General features: G+C 37.2%; 1 protein-coding gene across 2 annotated transcripts in view; it reads left to right on the forward strand.

Moving 5' to 3' along the window:
• The window catches only part of SLIT3 (slit guidance ligand 3), a 395,171-nt gene that overhangs the window by 230,502 nt on the left and 138,912 nt on the right, over positions 1–25,757 (forward strand). For both annotated transcript variants that reach the window (XM_083596748.1, XM_083596749.1), the window contains exon 7: positions 20,043–20,114. In XM_083596748.1, the coding sequence (XP_083452874.1) occupies positions 20,043–20,114 (72 nt within the window). The remainder of the gene's footprint in view (positions 1–20,042; positions 20,115–25,757) is intronic.

Consider the following 25,757-nt stretch of genomic DNA (forward strand, 5'->3'; position numbering starts at 1 on the left):
AGTAAGTTTGATTTTAAACGCTCTTTTTGAATTTTTAGAATAGTTGAAGAATACATGAATTATGTGACACCAAATGTCAGTCAGAATTAAAATCATCTTAAACTTTCTAGAAAAACATGCGAAATGGTAACATTCAAAATTGTGAATAATTTATGGAGTACTGAACAATTGCCTATATTTATGAGATAGTTAAGTCCCAATGACACTCAAAGCACTTTATAAACAGAATTGGTGCTTATCCGCACAGTGTTTTTCTAGGCATGCAGCAACTTCTACTGCGGCACCTATGACTAGAAAATTGTGCATTCATATTGTGCGAGTAACTTAAGAGTGCTGAACTTTTTGAGTGATTAGCACAACATATCTGCGTTAGAATGGGTTGCATAAAAATGTGTCTCGTGGATATTCTTATGCAATTTGATTTTTTTTCAGTGGAATCTTCATGATTATAATTTTACGCCATTTGATTTACAGTATTCAAATTCGCACTAATAAAATCAGGGGAAGAGGTTTCCTTCCAATATTTAGGATTATAGAGCAAACTGATTGGCCAAGAATTTAGATGTAATCCTATAATTGGCATCATTGCTTCATAGTTGGCAAACATCCATTTTTGTCGATGTGATAGAACATATGTAAGACTCTCATATTATTCTCAACAGAAGATACGCTTGGGCCAGGAAAAAAATAACCACAGTAGTGGGCTTTGCAGTAGCTAGCTAAACAGTGGATCAGACTTCGTGTTATTGCTGATCATCATTATGGCAAATAAGTTGAGCCCAGAATTGTTGTGTCAGCATTTTATGATATCTAGTAATGGTTGGTATGTTGCCATTTACTTTCCTTGCCATAACACACAATATTGAGTCATACATAAGACTTTCTTCAGTTGCAGTATACTCTACTGTTACAAGAAGTGAATGAAATTTCCACAAGGAATAAGTTGGCTGCCTAAATTGAGTTACCGTATTTATTCTATTGCAGTATTTTATGCAACATAATAATTGTTCAGAGGGAAATCATAGGAACAATATAGTAATTAAAACTAATTATTGTAGATAGTCATAAAGATGGGGATTTTTTTTTACCAAAAGACTTTTAGTTTCTAAATTAAAAAGTTTTAGATTGAAAGACACATCTCTACATGGTCAAATCACTTATGTTTCTATACAGAAGGGCAATTTTTACAGAGGGCTTTTACTGGAAGATGGGATGCCAGTCATAGTTCATCTATAAGAGTGACCACGTACCTGTGTATGTGCATGTATACATTTTACGGCGCTTCTCTTGCGTATTCCCGTTTAAAACATTTTATATTTCCACTTTGTTGGAATGCCAGATCCTTAATCCTTAATATGGTGAATTAACCACTGGTCAATGATCTGTTGGCTGAAATCTGATGGTATTGCACACATTGTCTTCAGTAGAATCAAGGTAAGCTAATGCAGTTGGAATAAAATAGCGAATTCGTGATTTCAATTTATTATGACACTTCAACTACACATAATAGCTCAGTAAACTTTTTCTCAATCTTTTCCTTATTGAAATAGCATGTTTGTCATATGTTACATGTACCGTTCTTGATTTGCGATAACATTGTGTCAACAATTATCCTAATATTTTCTATTTAATAGAAAATAGTTGTTCATTAGTCGTACCCTATTCCTTAAAGTATGTGTATTTTAGCTGCTGTGTTATTTTGGCCCTAAAAGTACTACAATCAGCGTATACATTGTAGAAATACGTTGCCTCCATTTTCTTTTCACATCCTCATTTACATTTGAGGTTTGTATCTCAGATATGCATAGCATATACGAACTAGCGTCTGCTTTCAAATGAAATGAAGTGATGAAATGAGTCAGAATTCAACTTGTTGCTCCTTAGAACATGCTACCTGTCTATTTGAGATCTTTGCCAGTGCAGACTAGAAAACAGTACTTTGTAACACACACCAATCTGTAAAGCGAACCTCAGACATGTGACAAAAAAATATATGGTACATGCAGTGGTCAGGTTTTTGTCTTTAAATCTCATTCCTAAAAAGACTCTTTAGAGAACTTGAATTTAAATTGATTGATTTATCAACTTGCCAGTTTGTTGAGATATATATTTATTTATACCTAATTAGATGCAATGTTTAAAATCATGACATAATTCTAAGTAATTGAGATGTCACTGCTTAATGAAAATCTATAAATGGCAAGAGGATATGATTTGTTGTTCTGTTATGCCACCAAGCATAATCAGTTTAGGCAATTAGGATTAATTTGAATTGTGCAAGTTGCTTTCCTAACTATATAAGCACCATATAAGCAGAATATTTAATGAAGACCCTGATTTTCTAGTTAATGTGAAAATTCAACTTCTTCTGTCATACAATAGGATATATATATATATATATATATATATATATATATATATATATCTCCTCAGTTTAGATATAGAGTAGAATGTAATAGGTGCCCTTGCATTTACAAAAGGGGAGGGTTGATCCAGTGAATGCTCTGCTAATGGAAGAAGCGGATTCAATTTTCACAAATTTTTCCTTGCCCCTGCAGCCTTTCATTCCATCTTCCACCGTTTTGAATAGTCTCCCAACTCTCTGGAGCTGCCTTGGGAGAGGCGATACTCGGGGCTGCAGGGTGGGAAGGAGGAAATTGGTGGAAAATGTCTCACCGTATTAGCGGATGAATCCACTGGACAAAAAGCCCTTCCTTTGGTGCAAGGGCACCGTTTAGATCCCACCAATAAAACAATTCCCTGTTTAAATCTGGTATAGTTAGTGTGGAAGATCAGAATGAATTTACATTATAATTATGTCACTAGTAGCAGTAATGTACTGTTTTTTTATCCTACAACTGAGAAACCAACAATTTGTTACAGCTATTATTTTTGTAATTTGGTCAGTTAGAGAACTGATATTGTCTCATTTAAAATCCGATGTAATAGGAGAAATATCAGATTGTCCCTTCCTTGCCCCATTTATTTTGATGTTTTGGAAGATCAAAATACACACTGATTGACTGATTATTTTGATCCAACATGCAGAAAGATTTCTAGGGAAATGACTAGTTCCTCCTATCTTCGCCTCACTAGCAATCTGGATGGACTCCAGCAGAAAGCAGTATTGGAACATCCACTAATTTTCCTTATCAGTTGCTGTCCCATTGTAGCAAAGGAGCAACGTGCTAGAAAAATGTAGCACTAGCAGTTTCAATTTCCTTTTTTGGAATCAGATTAGACATATGAGAAGCCATGTTGAAGTCATTTAGATCTGTGCTTTTTAGGACATCATTTCAGGAAAAAGCAACCCCCAATGTGCACTGAATAGAAACCTGTTATGGGAGATTGTCCACCTCTACCCACGTATCTACCTGCAAGAAACCAGCAATGCTGTCTTGGAGCTAAAAAGAAATGGATTTTAATTGTGTTTAGTAAGATACAGCTCTCTTACAGAGCATATGGAGATACTTGAGACAATCTCCTGACTGTTACGTATGCTGGAAGTATGAGAGTAAAAACAACAGTGGCCAGATGGCATCAAGGTGACAGGTTTTATATCATCTACCAGCAGTAAGAGAACAAGACAACAGAGACTGTATTTAATAGACTAAATTTATTTCCTTGAAAAGTCCCTGATGGCTGTAAAGGTAGTAGGGAAGGGTTTGGATATCTGTGTAAGTATCTTGATTAGTTCTCTGTTAGCAGTGGCGTAGCGTCGGTTGTCAGCACCCGGGGCAAGGCAAGTAATTTGCGCCCCCTAACCCGTGGATTTGCGCCCCCTAACCCGTGGATTTGCGCCCCCTAACCCATGGATTTGCCCTAACCCCAGATGTTGCGCCCGGTGCGGCCCGCCCCCCCTGCACCCCCCACGCTACGCCACTGTCTGTTAGTGCTGTAATAATGCAGTCATACACCGAGTGTCATTCCAAATTATACTGATGAACATTTCAATAAAACAACAGTTTCATCCCAAAACACAATCTGTGGCGGAAAGAATTTAGGTTCTCTAGCACATATACATTCTATGGTATATGCTATCCTTCCCCTATCTTGTGCCATCCAGACTACAAATCCCATCCAACCCAGCCAGCCTGGCCAATGTTCAGGGATGATGTGAGTTGCAGTTCAACATATGAAGGGCACTAGGTTGAAGAAGGCTAGTGTATGCTATTACCGGAAATTGTGCTGGCCCTTCCATGTGGAATTCCACTTTTTGTGCTACAGATAATTATATCTGTTGTTTATTCTTTAAATGCAAAGCATACGTACACACACTTTCATTCCCAAATTGCTTTTAATGGCATGTTTCATGCTGTTACTTTTGCTATCCCCTACCACTCTGTACAGGGAAGTTTTTAATGTTTAATGTTTTACTATGGTTTTTTATGTTGTTGGAAGTCTCCCAGGATGGCTAGGATACTATGTTATCTATTTGTAGGGGACACAGGTGGTCTAAACCACTGAGCCTCTTGGGCTTGCCGATCGGAAGGTCGGCGGTTCGAATCTCTGCAACGGAGTAAGCTCCCGTTGCTCTGTCCCAGCTTCTGCCGACCTAGCAGTTTGAAAGCACGCCAGTGCAAGTAGATAAATAGCTACTGCTGTGGCAGGAAGGTAAACGGTGTTTCCATGCGCTCTGGTTTTTGTCACGGTGTTCCGTTGCACCAGAAGCGGTTTAGTCATGCTGGCCACATGACCCAGAAAGCAGTCTGTGGACAAACACTGGTTCCCTCGGCCTGAAAGTGAGATGAGTGCCGCAACCCCATAGTCGCCTTTGACTGGACTTAACCATCCAGGGGTCCTTTACCTTTACCTATGTTATTTATTTAGTCAGTTAACAAGATTGATATACATATCACTTGACTGGGAACCCCCCTCCCCCCGTAAACCCTATAAGTGGTTTACAACAATATAAAAGGAAGGTTTAAAAATTGTTAGGTGTTGGTAAATCACCCAAACTTATTAGGAAAAACTTTGTTTTGTGAGGTACCTGAATTGTTGAGCTGTAAGGACATTCTCCTCCGTTCCTTACATTAGCATCATAAAGTATGCCCATACTATACTGGTGCCCATACTATATTGGGAATCAGTGGTTTTGTGATTTATAGATTGTTATGACAGTGACTTGAAATACTGTGATCTTTAGATGTAATATTAAGTTCTGACCTGCCAAGGAGCTCTCGTGGTGTCAGTGAAAACTGGAATGAAAAACAATTGACATGCTAGTATATGCAATTTCAGCACTGTTGAGCAAATAAATGCACATGCATTTTGTTCAGGGATGATAGTTTTAGAAATGTTTCTAAAGATCCTTCACAGGCAGAAAGCAAGATATTTTAGTGCTTTAGAAACAAGACATCTACGGTGTTAGAAAATGGAACATAGCAATTTTCTCTCTCTCAGTCTGAAATGTCCTGAAATCAAATAAAAGTGGGAAAGGACATAATTTTGAAATATTTTGGAATGTAGGCATCTTACACAAAAAGGTTCATGATGAAAATATTGCTCTGTATCTTGTTCGTTGTCTGAGAATCTTAAATTAATTAAGTTCATAGAACACTTCTCTTCTGTTATATTGTGCTCATTTGAGAATATTCTGGAGCTGTTTTAAATTGTTGTATGCTCACAACTGATGGAGTTAAAACAATATAGCTGATGAACATTTAGACAATAGTGCAAACAGACACACCCATGTATTTGTTCTGCAGGCATGTACTATTTTTTTGTCGTTAGAAGTTGTCTCCTCATACTTTTTCTTCATTAATCTCGCTTGTACACAAACAGAGATCTGGTAGAGTTGTTTAAAGGGAAACTTCACGTGGTATTTGACCATAGCTTTCTCTTTGGAATTATTTTGTGTAAGATTAACTGCCCACAGTTTGAACTATAGAGGTGAGATGATTGAAGAATAGTACAGTGAACCATAATCCATTCTGGAGGTCCAGTTGTCAACCAAAACAGGTTGTAACCCAAGGCGCGCTTTCGCCAATGGGGCCTCCCTTCCCAAAATGGGTTGTAATCCAAACAAAATGGGTTGTAGTCCAAAAAAAGTGACACGCACTTCTGGGTTTGACGAGTTGTAATCCAAAACGGTTGTAATCCATAGCAGTTGCAAACCAAGGTACCACTGTACTTGAAGTCCTGTGGAGGCAGCTTCTGAAAAGGAATTCAGCAGTGTGGTTTTGGTTCATGCCATACCTGTTTACATCAGAGACAAGACATTTTTTGCTATGGGACAGTGTTTGTCTTGTCAGTTATCCCAGTCTTGTCACAGGGATAAGAGTTGAAAGAGCTACTTAAAGCTACCTAGCGTTCCTACTTGCAGATTTTTCTGCAAATGGTTGTATAGCCATATATTGTACTTTGATGTACCTGTTGTAAGAAAAGCAATAGTGTAGATTAAAGCAGAAAATTAAAATTCAGTACTTTGAAATAATTCTATTCTTCCCAAATCAAAACTATATCATTTACACCAACCATCAATGAGATTAAACTATGGCTATAGTAGGACCTAATTTCCATTCCACTTACCTGCTCTATTCAGCTACATCTAGATACTGATTATGCTGGAATCTAACAAATTTACTTTTTGGGACAACGGGAAAAATTTGTATTTTGGTGCACAATTTTATTTGTCATACGTGTGTGAGATAGATTAATGAAGCCTAAATAGTTTGGTCCATTTGCTTTATTTAAAAATGAAAAAATGGGATCAAAATTAAGGTAGTCTGTAACTTAGATTCAATTTAATTAAGACAGAGATGAGGCCATCACTGAAGAGCTGTGATTTAATGGAGATTATCTCAGTGTGACTTGGAGTTCTTAGTTATGAGTATTTCTGCATTCTAGCTTTCTAGGCCCTGCATGGTGTCATCCACCAGACCTCTCATATTTTTCTGGTGAAATACTTGGGCTAATCAGTTTCAGATTTGCATTTGGCCATGCAGTAGTCCATGAACTGCCGCAATGCGGTCCCTATGACACCATCTTTGAAGACCACTCAGATTCTCCCAAAACAAGATGAGGTTGCCTGCCTGCTGGGCGGGGTTAGTAGAAGGGAGCTTATTTTATCTCTTCCCCAACTGCAGAGTCTGCCTATTTGCTTCTGGGTGTAACTCAGGTGGGTTGTGTTATCTTACAGCCATCTCTTACCACTGCTTCTGCAATTGCATTTGAAACGCAGGTGAGACGCTTATCTCAACAGTTTTAGACTTGAACTTGTGGGACAGACTTCTTTTAATGGACTGGTATTCTATTATCCGTGAGTGCTTATATTAAAATAAAATAAATATTTCTTACCAAATTTAAGACAAATAATATTTAGTTAGTGTCTACTTCTTATTAAGAAATAGGGAACAATTTATTAATTTAATGCTCTTTTGCAACTTTTGTTTGTGGGTGTACATAAGTGAGTATTAAGCATCTATAGTCACAGTAAGTATTAAGCATCTATATTTAAGTTTTTCAACATTTAGGTTATATTTAAATATGTAGAACCAGTATTATTGGAGAAAGGCTTAAGGAAGCCTCTCTTGCAGGGTAAATGGGTGCTTCTAATTAACTGCATTTTAAAAAACAACACCACCAAAACTTTAATATAGATATTTCATCTGTTTGTAAATCTGGCAGTCTTTTGTGCAGATTTTAATGCAGAATATTCACAAGAATTATTTGTTTATGTATATGTGAATGTGTGAGAAAGAGAAGAAGAATAAAGTGATCTGCTTTTGATAGGTTGACTCAGTTTGGCTCCATGTTCGGTCACCTTAAATGTACCTGATTTCTTCATTTTTGCAATAAACTTATGAAAGTAATAGTGACCAATAAAATTTTCAACTTTTGAAATTGAACCATTTTAAGGCAGTCATACAATATCAGAGTTTTGTGGATAAAGACAAACTTTGTGATGATACTTTGAGTGTTGTTACTACCATTAGATAGCAGTTAACATGTGTCATATGCGTGCCTTCCAAGACTCAATGCACTTAAAGCCATGCTATTGATCTTAATATTTTCCCCTGAGACTGAATGTGTGAGTCTCCATTGAGACATGCTATCCTTCTGTCCACCAGTGTTATAGTGTATTTTGCAAATGTTGAGATTTGATTTATGTTGGCTTTTTCTTCCTTGTTGTATTAATAATTTAATGAATTATTTAACTACATAAAGTACTGGCATGGAGAGAAAACTGCATGTGTAACATACTTGGTTGAGTCAAAATAGCATATTTCCAATTGCTTCTCCTTGACAGAGTTAAATTTGAACAATTCTCTGGGCTGGAGCTAGAATCGTAGTCATTACAAGTAGGAGCAAACTGTTGAAGAGGGTAGATTTGCTCTGCCTTGTCCTCATATTCTGTTAGCAGAGCTTTTAGTAGGGCTTTTAAAACTTCATTGTTTGCCCTTAAACACCCCTAGCGGTCAAATGGAGAGAATAGACACAACATTAGGAGTATGTTGTGTGCCGCAATGCGACATTTGGCTGAAGGGCAGCAGCTGGATCAGTGCCAATTCTGGAAGAAGATGAATACTTTCACTGATATGGTCATAACTGTTCTGAACAAGTCTTAAAACCACTCTTACTGTCTTTCGCTGCACATAAGAAGGCAACCAGTTTCTTTATGCAGCTATCCTCCAGAATTGGCCTGATAATTTTCTAGAGGTAAATTGGATACGCTTAATAGCTATGAATGATTCTTTGCCTGTGTGTTTTGAAATTTTAAAAATATATATTAACTTACTCTGAATATAAACTGCTAAGATATTCTCTACACTCGGTATCCTGGCACAGTAAGTTTTAAGTATACATTTCAAACATACATCTATCATCATCATCATTATCCCTAATTTTCAGGAAAGCAAGAGGTAAGTCTATTTTCTTAGTTTTCTTCTGGGATAGAGTTTGCTTTCTTCTTGAATACTCCAGCATTTATTTTGTTTTAATACCTTGACCTTGGAGTACTAGCCACAGCATTTTTTCCCTACCATACATAAGCGCCATCAGTTTTATATAGTTTTTAAAAGGGATTGAAAATTCTCAAGGTTCATCCTGCATTTTGCAGCAATCAGAACAAAGAGTAAGGATGAAATCAAATGCTGCCACTCTGCACATGGAATGTATTTTGATGCAGCAGAGATGTTCACTAACATAAGAAAAGAAAAAGTGATTTTCACTTATTCTTCCTTCTACTGCAGCTCCCCCTGTGATCTCTGAAAACCTCTTCCAGAGGGTTGAGGGAACCCCTCCAGAACAGCATAGAAGGTAGCGCAGAGGTGCAGCTGAGGGGGAAATTGTCAAAAAATACCTTTTCTTCTTTTTTTTACAGTAACAGATGCTACAATTGGATCAGCATTGGATTCTATCCCATGCCATGCTAATTTGGCTAAAATTTAAGAATTATTTCCATAATCCTTAAATACATTTCAGACAGTGAAATGTAAGCGCTTTATGGAGAAAACATTAATTAATTGAAAAAAGGTATTGTCATAGTGGCTTTCTCACATTTGCTAGAGACAGTGATGTATAGAATATTTGCAGGAGCTAGAATATTTTGCACTTCTTGGATGACAAAAGCTTAGTCTAAAAAAAATAACACACAAGCATTTTAGTGTTTCTTGGCGCTTAGAATTTACCTTCAGCCTTTCTTTTTTCATAACAAAGAAGAAATGAAGCACTGGGCAGACATTTCCAGTACTATACTGGAATCAGAAATCAGATTTTCCCAAATACAGAAGATGGGATCTAATCATGTTACGCTCACGTAGAGTGATCTGTGAAAAATGGTAACTGTAATGTCAGCTTGGTTTTTTGTTACATAGCGGAGAAGTTGTGGGAATATAATATAATTGTTTCTTTTTCCCCAGGAAGGGGTACATGTTTCTTTTTCAGAAAACAAAGCAAAACAGAACTATAGACTTAAATTCATGTGAACTGAGATAATGGAGTAATATTAGGACAACTACTAATTAATTTATTATTATTAATAAGACACAAAATAATTTTACTAAATTAGAGCAATTTTATTGGAAGCTGCCAAGATTGGTAATTTAAGTACTTTATAAATCTTACACAATTTCAAAAACTGTTCAGTCACTATTTTACAATGTAGGCTTTTTTGTTCTTTCTAATAATATGCACCAAAATTGCTGTTCTTGCCGTTTCTGTATCCGTGCAAGCCTGCTTGTTATTTGACTGCATTTTGTCAATATGATTCCATTTTGATTATAGGTTTCCTCCCACTCTTGGATTAGTCTGGGCTGCCATCTTTTATCCTAATATATGTATTTAATATATGTATTTGTTTTTTTTATTGATGTATATTGTGTTTGCTGTTACAAACTACTGGGCATAACTGATACAAAATGAGTAGCATTGTAATGTTCAAATAAGTAAAACTGATCAATAATCCTGGAGCCTTAAATAACTATACATGCATTATGATACACAGAGTTCTTGGGAAACCATGGGTGAATAGAGATAACTATTTATTAACTGGGTAACTCAAAGTGATGCACAGGTGGTGAGCCACTTTGTGAGCTTGTCATCTCTAAACGTCATGCCACATGGTGAAGAGAATTTTACTACTATCCCTTTTCCTCAGCTTTCTGGTGGAGTACAGAGATATGGTAACATTTCTCCTTTTTATTTGGCAGCACATTACACTGTAATTATTACAGACTACCAGTCTGCCAAATGATTGGGTAGACCAGAGCTTTCCAAACTGTGTGTTGCGACACATTAGTGTGCCAGCTGCAGTGTGTAGGTGTGTCACATGAATGCTTCCTGTGCTCCTCCTGGGGCTGGAAAGGGGTTAGTTTAACCTCCGGTTTGCTAGTAAAACTGAATTACTGTGTCGCAAAATGATGCATGTACAAAAAAATCTGTCACCAACATGAAAAGTTTGGAAAGCTCTGGTGTAGACACAGTGGTAAGTCATCATTTGGTAAGTGGTTGCTGTATAACCTAATGAAACCAGGCGTATATAACATCTTGTTTTGGAATCAACATATAATAGTTTAGGATGAAAATAACAGATTTTTTTTCAGTCATGCATTAGAAAGAATGATTAAAGGAATTTATTAACATAAAACAGCCACTGTAGTGATAAGTGTCCTCCAGTCTTTTGTTCTGGAGATGGGACTGCTCTGTGGTATTGATGTGTACTTACTTTCTCCTGGTCTTGAACTAGAACTGAGGTTTGAAGAATGAGTGTGATTAAATTAATCTCATTCTCTGTTCTAAATGAAGACATTTTCAATGCCGCCTTACTGATAGTGATACATTGAGTATTCCACAGGCCACTTGGCTAAATAGAATTGTACTGTTGTGCCCTGCACAAGAGTTGTGGACTAATATTGCTAAATTGAATCATGTAAGAGTTTATGTGTTTCTCACACATGCACAAAGCAAACAGGAAACCATCAGAAACTTCAAAAGACTTTTCTTATTTCCAATATGCTATTCTTTATCTTTAAATCTGCTTGTATGAGTCACTTCATGAAAGCAGAGTTGATGAAAAGGCTTCACCCTTCCACCCTACTCTCTTATTTTCCCTGGAAAAATGAAGGCAATGAAATTGAATGGGAAATATATCTGGGATGCTCTTAATGGAGTTTCCATTGCGCTTGAAGGATCAAAGTTCTAAGAGCAACAAGAAGCAATAGCAATTTTGGTGCAGAGTAAGAAAATGTCAGCTTTGAAAATGTTAACTAAAAGAATCAAACATGTTTACATTCCTTTTGCTCTTAATGATCTAAAGAACTCACTGGGGAAGAGATTTTTTGTCAAGCCCCTAATCTCATTAGCATGGCGTTCAAGTAGGGCTGAAGTGCAATTTAAGTTCAATATGTGGTTTGCTGTTTCTTCTATTTAAATAGGAACTTTTGAAATAGGAACTGTTTTGGTAGTTTATTTAGCTCAGACCACAGGGGTGTTGGAAAAATATTTAACCGTTCCACCACATGCCATGGTCTAGATAAAAATCCCAATTCAGGAGTTGCTATGTCTATAGGAAGGAGGCTACTATGTACAGTTAATGTTAGCAATCTAGTTGATCCTTGTAAGCAAGAAAGATGCTTGGAAAGTATTGATCGAGAAATTTTTGAAATATTGTAATCATTGCTGTGCTTGAATTAAATTTATACAGCGAATGCCCTGTTTGAAAGTTTTGGCTGCAACTGATGAGACTCCAATCTCCTAATAGTGAATGAATACTTTATTGCTCTTTTGCCAACCCGACCTAACACATACTCATACACACGCTTACTAATACACATGTCACAAAGCAAAGGTAAGCAACAAAATAAGTGCATGCAGAATACATTTTTTTTAAAAAAAAAACACAACCTGTAAACATTCCCTCTCAAAAACGAAACAATAGATTTATTGTAAGCAATGTGATCTTCAGATGAAATGGATAGCTTGTCCATAGCCTTTTAAACAAATTTGGGGGTTCTATGTGACTTGTAATAATCTGTACTCACCAATAGAAACAGACTTTTAGTTAAAGGGGAGTCATTACTACAGCCTGCTGTTAGGGGCTGCAAATAATGAATGCTCAGATCTGAATATAGGTGATCCTCTGTTAAGAAGCATGCCATGGTCGTCCTACTTAAGGCAGCCAGCTTAGGCAAAATCTTCCCACCTTGTTCTAAGTCCTATAATGATTGATTGATTGATTGACTGATTATATTTCCAAGCCACTTTCCATTCAAATGAATCCCAAAGTGGCTTACAAACAAGAAATATCAAGAACATAATAGAACACAGGTGCAGCATAAATCATATGATATAATTAACAAATAATCAGTAAAGAAATTATAATCTCTAAAACACTATTAACAAAGTAGCAACTAATAAATAAAAGTAAGATGCCTTCATCTCAATCAGCTGCTGAAAAATTGACCTACATTTTGTCAAAAGCAATCTCAGCTCACATAAATGGATGAGGGACAAATAAGGGGGCATCTTTCCAGAAAGAATATAAAAACCTTTGTACTTCATATTGGATAAGCACACCATAACTAGAGTCATCGTGGTCTGCCTATCAATATCTTGTAATTGTCTGGGAATCTCTGCCCAGATCCCATCATAGCCATTGGTGTGTCTTCTTCCTCTACCTCAAAAGTTAAGGTTTTAGTTTTAGCATCATTATAACTTAAAAGAGTTCCATTATACAATATGAACCTACACATTCCCATCTGAGTGTATGACAGAAGAATTGCATCATCTGCATACAAAGCACTGATATACTCTTGTCTCCAAAATAAGATGGCAGGGTGGGGTAGAATTTCAGACTAGATGAAAAGGGAACTATGTCGCGAGAGGACAGATTAAATAACAAATGTGCACCTGGCAAATTTCCTTATTTACGTGACTGGGTCTAAAAGGTTACCATCTCAGATAACTCACACAACCCCTGGGTTCTTCTGATTAACCTATGATCTATATTCAGAAGAGCCAGTTTTTGTCAAAGGCAAGGCCAGGATATGTAGTAAAAAGTTACTAAAAATCCACAAAAGCAGCCAAAGTGAGTGGTGTATAGGAGATGTACAGTATGCCCCTCCAAAAAAAATTTTTTTGTACTAAAACACATTAATTGTAGAATTGCCACTACACAATCTGGTTTGCCAAAAGTTCACAGAGAACACCCAAGTTTCTAACTTACCCAAAAGATGAAAGTTTGTTGCTATGGGTGCTATGTGTTTTATGTATGCTTTTTTGGCCTGATTCAAGAGGCTTCGAGTTTCAGCTTAAATCTGCATTAGTATACTTGTGCCTGAGTCCCAGTGCCAGCCCTGTGGCAACATTAGCTGCATTAGGCATGATAAACAGAAAGGTGGGACATTTACTCCCTATTAATGTTTCTGGAGTGCAGACATAAACAAAAAAATATATATTTACACAGCCTCATAAAGCAAAGTTGTTTCTTCACACAGTTAATAATTTACTCAATTCCCTCCTGCAAGGTGTGATGGTGGCTGCTTGCTTGGATAGATGTTTTAAGTGGATTAGACAAATTATGGAAGATAGGTCTAGCAAGGGCTATTAGCTGTAATAGCTAAATGTTTAGGGACACCACTGATATACCAGATGCTAGAGACAAACGATAGGGGAATGCCATCACCCTCATGCCTGGCTGGTGAGCTTCCAGGAGCATCTGGCTATTAAAACAAACTGCTATATTAGATGGACCTTGGTCTGACCTAGCAGGCATCTTATATTCTGACAGCCAGATCCTGCATTTTTGACCCATATGTACTGTAAATATTTTTATTTATTTCTTTACACAATAAATTCCCCAGCACGACTTCATTCCTTACCTAGGGCTCGTAAAAGACAATTTACCATTCAATTAACTGTCCTTAAAATGTTAATTTCCTTTCCAGCCCTCATTTTTCTCAGTCATACTAGCTTAGACCAGAGCTTTTGCATTGAACTGTTAATGAGGGGTGACCTATAAGCCCCAATCACATATGCTGACCAATATCCCAGCCCAGATTATTCCTCTGCCAAAAAACTTCACCACATCTCCAAAGAAGTGCAGTTTTAAAAACGAGCAGCTGCTGCCTAGCAGCCAGTCACATTGATAAACCAACATGCCTATATACTTCATCCATATTGTGCTCCAGCCTTCAGTGTGGTGCTGTTAAGGAGCAGGGGTTGATGGGAGTTGTAGTTCATCACCATCTAGATCCATACAGCTGTCCTAAGGGAAGAAACCACAGTAAAATCAATGTACATTTATTTTTACTGTGGTGCTTTTGGTCACAAGACATTGGTTCAGTGTGCTGTGTGTACCAAATAAAGAGTCTCTGCTGGCTGTTTGTCAGGTTTGCATATTCCTTTTAGATAAGTCAGCATTGTTATCTGGGGTATCTGTGAACATATATCAAGTAGAAGTGTTTTACTATCAATACAGCATTGCATTGCGTAGAATTCTTGTTCCACTATATTAAACTGAATTAATATTTTGTAGTAAATGACAAGAGGCATGAAAGTTAGTTCCTGCGAGTTGTGGAACACTTCTTTTGCACCCAGATGCACAGATAATACTGTTGGAGTCAATTACATAGTGTTCTGTGGACTTACACACACCTCTTCCAGAAATGACACTGAGGTATAGCAGTGATCTAATTGAAGGAGACAGAGGGAAATGTAACACTTGTTAGTACTACCATTGTTGCTGTAACTAATTCAGCCTCAAAGGTCTGTGTCATGGTTCCAGAACTACATCCATCTCTCTCTTTCTGTGTGTTCTCTCTCTCTCTCTCTCTCTCTCTCTCTCTCTCTCTCTCTCTCTCTCTCTCTCTCACACACACACACACACACACACACACACACACACTCACACACACTTACCACATATATATTCTTCATTAATTACAGGTCAAAAAACAGGCAAATAGCTAGACTTAAAAAGATAAAGGGTGCTGGCTATTAAAATACTATATATCTCTTGCTGCAAAATAAAATGCTTGTAGAATCATAGAATTGTAGAGTTGGAAGGGATTCCAAGGGTCGTGTAGTCCAACAATATTGGTGTAATTGGTGATTTTTATTTTTTATTTTGAAAAAGCTTAAACATAATGCTAAAGATTATTCTCTGTGGAGCTATATGTGCACAAGTGTAAAAGTGTAAGAATGGGAGCATTAGCAAATGAGTGGATCGTTGTTGATTTTTTAAAATAGGAATGTAAGGAAAAATGCCCCCCCCCCCAAAAAAAAATCTTGCATCATTCTTCTAAGAATGGCAATAATTTTCTTTGGGCACCTTTCTAAATATGACAGGTAATCCTAGAAAACAGCATATACATACAGATACAGAGAGATGAATAGTTAGACAAGAAGTAAAAGTGCACAGTCTGTGTATTATCTCTGCACTGCATAGCCCTTGGGCTTGTGTATTTCTTTACCGATTAGAATTACGCTGAAGGCTGTAGTAAAGCCAAATGCCATACAGAAATAAGCCTGGTGCTTATTATCCAGAGGCTTGAATGGCTAACAGCCCCCTGGTAATTACACTAGATGCTCATTAGTGCTGAATAAGCGCTAATCAAAAATTTAATCTACCATATCATTTGTCAATTTGATTAGTTGTTTGTGGTAATTGGCTTTAGAAATCAAATGTAACAGAAAATCAGAGTCTATATTATATTCACAAACTAAAATGCTTTGGTGAGGAAAGGACATTCTCCAAATGTATATCCATTCAAAACCAGTGTAACAAGAAAACATCATGCATTTTTTATTGATGCAAAGCCATTTCCCTTGAGAATAAGACTTGCAGTGAATCTTTCCTTCGTGCTAAGAGGACACAAACCTATTTCTGTCACAGAAGCTGTAGCACGGGACAGATGTTTAGCTATTATTAATAAAGGTTTATATGATAAAATGGTGCCCATAAATTCATTGTAAACTTATTTTACTCAGCACAAAATTACACATCTATTAATATTGTCACCTGTCACCTTGTTTAATATAGACAATAAAAATAATAATGTTACTTTTATACCATAGTTTTTTTCTGATGTCATAGCTGTAAAATTTAATTCTAGCCCATTATTCCTGCCTTAGAATAAATCCAATGTCAGGAAGATGTTGTAAAATGCTTATTATTAGAAAGTCATACGGCAGTACTCATGTATGCTTGCAATTTTTTTGTGTTACTTAATCCAACTAGGGGCACAGGGGACATTACTGGCATTTGTTAGAAGGTGTATTTAGGATTACAACTTCAGTCTTTCACAATTAAAATTTTATATTTGTTGCTACAGAGACTCTCTGGAGCCTTGCCCATTCGTTTCACAGAAAAGAGGGGACACTTATGCAGGCAGTCTGGGAAATTGCAGGAGAACTGAATCATATGGTGTCTTGTGTCCTCAGCTAACTTTAACCTTTTTGAGTTTGCAGAATCAATCCTGATCTCTAAAGGGCTTACTTACTTACTTCGCCAAACCTTTATTTGACATTACAAGTATAGGCCATCATAAAACATCCATATATAAAAATTTAAAACATATATAAATAAACAGCCATATAAAATATATAATGACAAGGATTTTCATTGGGATTTCTTCCCACTAAATTGTGCCAGCCACCATTCTAAGAGAGCCTATTGACAAAAACTCAGCCATCCTTGTAGTTACTTCTGGGTTAATGTCAGACAGTGTCAGGGAACTGCCATCGGAACTAGAGGAGGAGGAGGCGAGGCTCCACAGCGATGCTGGAGAGGGGCCAAGCAGGGAGAGAGGCAGGTCTCCTGTTGGGGAAGAAAATCAGCGCAATACCAGGGATAGAGGGGGGCCAATGGGGGAAGCAGAGAGCAGGCTCCAGGACTCTTCACTGGACACCAGCGGGGAGAGCACAGGTCCTCCGCTACCCACCCCCTCCCTGCGCAGAAGACTTCCGCGCAGGGAGAGTAGGAGGAGACTGGGCGTCAAACAACTTTTATGTTGGAAAAGGTTTAAGAAACACCCACTGACGGATTCTGCCAGCGACTGAACAGCCACGGAGTGGATGGCTGTCCAGCGAGAAATGGTTTAACCAGCCAACCTAGCCCAGAGCGGCGGCTATTTACGCACAAGCAACCCCTAAAGCCATTACAGACAGATACTCTGATATTTTCATTGTGCCATGATGTTAGACTACTCAATAAAAGGGGATAGCATGTGTAGCTGGTTGTATAATGGACAGTAGAAAAAGTACAATTCTAAAAAACAATAGAACCATTCCTACAAAGACCAAAACCAATAAAGCCATTTCAACAGATGTACAATTGATATTCCATAAATGACTGGGTCATACCTCAGGGAAAGTCTGCTTAAAAACATCCTCAGTTGTTGCCTAAAGTTTATGACACTAGGCATCTATCTAATTTTGATCAGTCATTACTGTTCTTCAGTGTTACTGAGTGATTTACAGCAAGAAGAAAAAATAATTAATGTTTCCAGCTGCTAATATTGGGACTTATTTATGAGTAGATGGTTTACTAAGAGAGGAGAACAGGAATACTATATTACATTTTTATTTTGGCCATAATTTCAGGAATTATGTTTCTTTCTCTTCTCTCTAACTTTATGTTAAAATAGAAATATTCATTGCTGAAGGGACCTTTTCAGTACCTGTCATCTTTCAACATAATATTTGGCATTTGTGGGATTATTATTTTTAAAGTTACTCTGTTATTCCATACATGTTGAAGAACTCTGCCAGATCAGGTTTAATAACCATATACATTTTCCAGGAATTAAGCAGGACCAAAGAGAAATCAGATATTCCGTTCACTGATTCCTCCCCAGAAAAAAGTGCAACTGATTTGGTTCTATAACTTTTTCCACAAACCCATGTGCAGAATCACTTTGCCAAAAGTCATTTTGTCAGTGTAATCCGATTTATGTCTATTCAGAAGTAAGCCCCATTGAGTTCAATTGGACCTCCTCCCAGGTATAGGATTGCAGCCTTTAAGTGCCAAACCCTGCTTCAGTAGCCAAATTATAAGGATTATACTTTCTCTGAATACTAGGCTGTTGACAATACAGTACTGAACCTTGAACTATAGGTTGCATGCGTAACTTCAAGCTTCAGAGCTTCAGCTTTTGCTATGTACAGGTTTCAGGAATGCATATACAGAGTCATAGCAAAATGCAATTTCCAACAACACTCTGGGAGATAAGTTGTCCCGAAGCTGTTCTGAAACTGGTATATTATCTTCCAACATGCATTACACATATCAAAGAAGCTCTGCTTTATGGGTTATAAGAAGTGCATTTTAAACATCTACTAGTAGCTGCTCTTTCTGCACCTCAGAATAAACATGGCCTCAACTGGTATTTATTATATTTACGCTCAAAAGAGATGATGCTTCAGTAATAATAATAATAATCATCATCATCATCATCATCATCATCATCATTTATTATTTGTACCCCGCCCATCTGGCTGGGTTTCCCCAGCCACTCTGGGTGGCTTCCATAGAAATCAAAAAACGCTAAAATATCACACATTAAAAACTTCCCTGAACAGGGCTGCCTTAAGATGTCTTCTGAATGTCAGGTAGTTGTTTATCGCTTTGACATCTGCTGGAAGGGCGTTCCACAGGGCGGGCGCCACTACCGAGAAGGCCCTCTGCCTGGTTCCCTGTAGCTTTGCTTCTCGCAATGAGGGAACCGCCAGAAGGCCCTTGGCGCTGGACCTCAGCGTCCGGGCAGAACGATGGGGGTGGAGACGCTCCTTCAGTAAATTATACATTTTAATTAAGTGAACAATTTGCAGTGATATAGAAAACCAAATAATAGATTTGCATGTACATATGAGCTATAGTGGCTAGGTAGGTAAAACCCATTATGTGGTTATATTTTCACATCAGACACAGCTGTACAGGTATACATTTGAATAGTGTGGGGTACCATAAGCCCTGCCAAACAATTTCCCCACACCTTCGTTCATGTTCACCATGCAAAGCTCTCCTACCTTTTCTCTATAAAAATCTACCCATCACAGAAGTGGAATTTCATGTGGAAAGTAAAATCCCATTAGTCCTAAACCCATAACAGCTTGACCTAGAAGCAATGAGATGACACTCTTCTCCTTGCTATGCCAATACTATTAGCCACCCTTTTTCCACTATGCACCCCTTCTGTGTGATAACAATTCAGGCATGCTTTGGTAGGCTGTGCACACTGTATATAGAGTTGCTCCTTCCGGAAACTATATATTTTTCCCATACAATTATTTGTTAAGAAGCCAAATAAGCATTACATCCAACTCCATACTTTCAAACGGTCACAGTGGAGGATATCAACAGAAGGCTTTAATTTCAATCTAAATTAGCGTTGTGCTTTTTTTTTTTTTTTTACCTTACTAATATGAGTTAGAATTGTGTGTCTGTGCGGATGCACTTATTCATATTTGCAATAGAAACACCTTTTTAACTATGTTGAAATTGTTTTTGTGCTATTTTTTTCAAACCAATTGTAATTAGTTTTGTAAATAGCATTTTCAAACTAATGTAAATGATTGTGCTTCTTTTCTTTTCTCTATAGTACCCTCAACAACAACAACATCACCCGCATTCCTCTCACCAGCTTCAACCATATGCCAAAGATCAGGACCCTGTAAGTATTCCATTCTGAAATGCACGTCACTTGAATTAGCACACACAGCATTTCAGTATTTTTTTTTATTTGTTATTTAGCACATATTAAATAAATTAAATATAATGGCCTAATCTGAAAAAGAGTGCTGTGTTCTTGTTTTTCTTTTATTGAAATATGTGGAAGAAGCCATAACTGGAAGTGGGCTGATGTTGGTGGGGAGACCAGGAGCAGGGCTACCATGATGTTTTCATGGCCAGTCTTTATTTAGCATTTCCAGTTGCAACAGAAGCAGAGATTCCAGGCCAAGAAAGTGCAGGCCATAAGCTTGTACAGCTTGATACATAAGGCACCCATTCCTGAAAGTTAGGGGGTCTGGGTTGAGAGTTATTTCTTGGATGAGATTGCAGCAAGAGAGACTGTGCAGAAACATTGAGCAATCCTAGGGCAGAGTTGTATAGCATAGTACTAATACTAACAACAAAAGCAGCATTTAAGGTGTAGTCCTATATAGGCATGCCTGTGACTAAATCAGTTGGGCATACTGATTCCACGGGTATAGAATGGCACTGTTCAAAGAGCGCTTATTTCAGTAAACTTCATAACAATGCTATAAGATATTATTATTTATGTGACATAGATAGAGGACTGAAGCAACAAGAGTGGTTTGCCTAAAACTACTACCAATACAGCCTTTGAACCTAGGAATTCCTGGCTCTCGGCATGCTATCTTAGCTGCTGTGCTGCTTTAGGAGAGTGGTGTAGTGTTGAAAACTGCTCCTGAAATATTCTGAAACCTTGGCAAATTAGGTAAAAGCAAAGTGGCAGTGGCTTGCTGACATATGTATATCCTTTCCTTGACATGCTGCAGTTACAATAGAGACTCTACAACCCAATAGGCTATGATATAGAATTCAAGGCACTCTGGCCTTTTCATTGAAGCATGAAATGGCCAAGGACACTGCAGCTGTTCACATCAGGAGCAGAAACTAACATTGTACATGAAAACTTGGTTACTCAATTTGTTGTAGTGAGGGCAGAGTCATTGCCCAAGGTATCAGTTTGGTGTCAATCTCTACTAAGCCTGAAATGAGTGTGTGCTACAAGACAATGGAGTAAACTGGCTAATGATGTGTCATGAACACTCCTACTTTTTGGCTACTTCATATGTAGGCTTTGCATCTTATGTTAATTAGAATAAATTCGTTTTTTTAAAAAAAATCTGCAATTACATTGCCTCCCATCTGTGTTGTAAAAGAAAGACTTTTATTGTTTAATTTTAAAAGTGCTAAAGTCTCTTTTATGGGTTAGTCAAATATTATCAACAGTCATAGGATTTGCCTATTTCCCTCCCGGTGTGTTTCATTATGAAGCCAGCTAATCTAGGCTTGTGAAAGTTGTGACCTTCCAAGTCAAAAGCAACCTAAGGGCCACATATGCCAATATACCAAGGGATCAATAGATGTCCAGGCTTTATTGTGTATCTCAGACTACAAAAACAAATCAGAATCCAGAAGTGTTGTTGAGCACCTGGCAAGCTGCAGCTCGTTGCTGAGGAACTTTTTCGTTTTGTAGATCACAAGCTGTACAAGTCTGATCCATTTGTAGAAGACCTGGTATTATAACCAACAGTGCTTTTTTACTATAAAAAAATGTTTAGGGGTACTCTCATTTTCCTACTCATATTGAAATACTGCCCCTCAATGAGGCCAAACTTAGATTCACAAAATGTTTAGGGGTATGCATACCCTCGCGTCCCCCCAGAAAAAAAGCACTGATAACCAATATACCAGCAAAGTGACTGTTATTTGCCCGTACTGACACACGGCCAAATTTAACAGTGGGTTTTTAGTTGTATGTATAGTATTTCCTTTTTTAAAGACAAATGCTCACATGAAGTATTATTTGCATTAATTAATTAAAAAGTATTTTATATTTTTGAGCATTTTCCTTCTAATACCCTTGTGTCATCTCTTGGTTATTTCAAATCGATCAATCTGTGTGATAAGCAGACCACAGTGTCTGCTGCCATTTTCCTTTTAGTTTAATTTCAGAGATGGCTTTGTATGTAGCTCCCTGGAGACTTATATTGACTAATTCCCTTTTGCTGTAATTAAAGGGAAAAGGGGGGAAGGAAGTCATAAATGGAATTTAAAGGAAAGCTTTTATATTGAATTTTGAGATTTAACATTTTATAATGCTAACCCAAAATGATATTCTGGAAATTTAATTTAGGTTGTGACTAAAAGGGCACTTTTTAAAACTAGAATTTGTATTCATTCCCCTTTTGAGTGCTATAAATGTACTTCCATCAATTTTAAGTAGCATGTTTCAGTTCATGTATACTGCCAAATAATTTGCAATAGCCGTCTAGGCAGCCCTGCTCTTTATGAAAAATAGAAGGGCTGGACTATAATAGAAAGGTTAGATCTTTCATTTGATTTGTCATCTGTTTTGTTGCAGACATCAATGCCATCAGATGAATAAATTTAAGCATGCATGGTGGGGACAGATAGTATTTCCAGGTTCCTTGTATTAGAGTGTTATTGAAAGATGATTTCATATTTCTAAAATTGTTAGAAATGTTCTTCAACATGCTAGTTAATATTTCTACCCCTTTTAGCATTCCTTATTAAAAATGTGTTAACCCAAGTGGATATTAATGGTCCTCTTGCAACCAATGTGCTTATACAGAAAAGATTGCCCATTTAATAGGACTTGTAAAAGTGTACTGCATGAATCTCCCACATTTCCCATGTTATTAAGCTGTGTGTTATCTGATAGAGGCATTCACTTTAAGAAGACTTTCCTTTTTTATTCTGTTTGGTAACACTGGGACAGTAATAAAGAAATGCTCTTTCTGAAGCGGTGAAATTACTTTGCTAGGATGGCCAGGAAGAGCTTTCTGCCACTTTGAGACTTCTAAAATTTCAATTATATGCTTTCCTTGTCCATGTTTGATACAGCACAGTTGATGAAAAATGAAGGGAAGCATATGGGTATGATTTAGTCCAAATTGGATGGATTATAGGAGTGACCCACTAGTTTCTATCCAGGCCTCTCATTATGGCTGAAGCATTCACTGCCTCGTAGTTGCTCAGAGCCATCTATAAACTACATTTAGGGGTATCCATATCGCAGACATATAATCACACTTAGCACATGTGTTAGGAAATACTGTGGGGGGCCTATGTAGTAACAGAGCACCTGCTCCTCTCTGCCACATAAATGCATAGAATTTATAGTTGTTTACCATAGCCATTGCATACTTTATTTTTATTTATTTTTTGCCCCATCTGTTACATACATTACAGATCAAATTAAGTCACAGGTTTATTCTGCCTTTGGACATTTCAATTTTTAATATTTTAAGATCAGGGTGTAAGAAAGATATTTAATTTGAGTTCGACTTCTAAAGAAGATAAATTGTGCAATACACATGTAGCACTTAATTATATTTTTGTGGTTGTTAATCTATTAATTCTATGTTATGGGTTGTTGATTTATTCTTTTTCTGTTATCCTGCTTCACTTTATTTTTTAATCCTTGTTCAGATCTGACAAGAATTAATTTGTATTGATCTGTTTCCCTTTTGATGAGACAGCTATATTTATACAAAATATTGCCCTGCATTCATTTGCCTTGTTTTCTTAATGTTGACTTTCTTGCTGTAACCAATGAATGAATGGTTACACATATATTTGTCTGTGTTTTCATATAGATTAAAAGCAGACTAAAAAGACTTTGCAACAATTCACAGACACTCCACGTAATAGAGGCCTCTTAAATTACCTATTTATTTATCAAAGGCACATGGTTAAGGCTTGATAGATCCTCCCCCACATGGACTGCTCTCCAGAATGCACTCTGTACGTTGCACAATTTTAGCACAAATAATAATGTATTTGCAGTTCAAAACTTGAGTCACTTTGGTCACTGAAAGGGGTAAAAGGGGAGAGGAGCACTTTTATACATCTTTAAGTCTGGTTGATCGAAGAGGAGGAAGATGGTTATTCCTTTATGATGAATCATTTCAGTCCTGTGTACTTCCCAAAACATTGACTCTCTGAAGCAATTTCTTAGAGGATATAATTGTTTAGGGAAGGTATGGCCAAACTTGGCCCTCCAGATGTTGTTGACCTACAACTCCCATCATCCCTAGCTAACAGGACCAGTGGTCAGGGATGATGTGAATTGTAGTCCCAAAACATCTGGAGGGCTGAGTTTGACCCTTTTTTAGGGAATATAATATTACATCAGTATTTTCATATGTCTGAATGACAATAACAGAATATTATCTTATCAAGTCAGCAGACTTGCAGTGCAACACTGCATGTCTGCCCAGAAGTAAGCCCCATCACATTCAATGGGGCTCACTCCCAGGTAAGTGAGAATACAATTGTGTGTTTGTATCAGTGATGTGGTGGAGCAAAGACAGGCACGGGTGAACTGAAGCCACTTATTTCACGAGAGGAACACTAATGTCAACTCTTGGGGCACTATTAGACCATATTCTGTATGTTAAATAAACAAAGCATTTCTCGGAGATAAGCCCACCAAAGCTAAGTAAAGTAAATTAGGTTATATTAGCATGCATGGCTAAGGGTTGCATTGCTACTTATTTTTTATACAATTCACACACAATGAGCTGATCAGAAAGAACTCTTCGTCAGACTGAATGTTCAGCAAAGCAGGGGTGAGGGGTGAAAAAAAAAGCTGACTTAGTATTCAAACTATAATGTCTGCACTGGTGAAAATTCTAGAAAAGGCATGACTATAGGAGTTGTTACAAAGAGTACTTGCACTCCGGAATTTACCACTACACCACTGCTTTGTACAGACGCTGGCACAACTTTGCAATAATTAAGCACCACTCTTATTTCTGCTGCCTGCACCTGAAGTAAAACTGATTAAGTATTCTTACATAGGTAAACAGTTGATTAAACTGTAAATGTAGTGGTACATAACTAACCTTCTCTGGATTGGGACTAACATGTCTTTCAAATCAGAGCTTTACCATGATATTGTTGGAACTCTTTAGCTTTTGATGTTATTTTCATGAGTGCGTTGATTAAATTGTAAGTTATTTTATATTTAAAATAATATAATGTTCTTCCATAGTCTTCAAGAAGGTACCTCTGTTGTAGTTTTAGAAATATGCAAATGTATTGAAATATTATCATTAGTTAAAAACCATATAATTACACTAGTAAACTATTTCACTGGTTAACAGCCATTAAATATTTCTAAAAAGTCACTTCACTATACAAAGACATTGCCTGAATGAAACTAGTCTCTCTCCTTGTGCCACTAAAACAAATAATTATCCAGATATGTGTGCTTTTAATAGTCTGCCCTGCAGGTCAGGCAACTTAAGCTTTACTGGACACAGTAAGTAAGTGAATTCTGGAAATTTCCCAGCTGAAAAAGGAGAAAAAAGCCTTGTAGGCCACTAGCAGACATACAAATCTAGAGACTGTCGGCTTAGGCGCCACCACAAACCCAATTGCAACTGTCTTAACATAAGGCTCTCTCACATTCTTAATTTATTTGAGAGATGGACTAGACTGTGCTTTGCAGCACTTTGTCTTTGTCAGTGCAATATGTAATGTTTGTCTGTCAAAAATGAGTGTTCTGTCCAACCCTGTCCTACTGAAATGACAG

The sequence above is a fragment of the Podarcis filfolensis genome (assembly GCF_964270895.1).
Source record: "Podarcis filfolensis genome assembly, chromosome: 2".
NCBI classification, from domain to species: Eukaryota; Metazoa; Chordata; class Lepidosauria; order Squamata; family Lacertidae; genus Podarcis; species Podarcis filfolensis.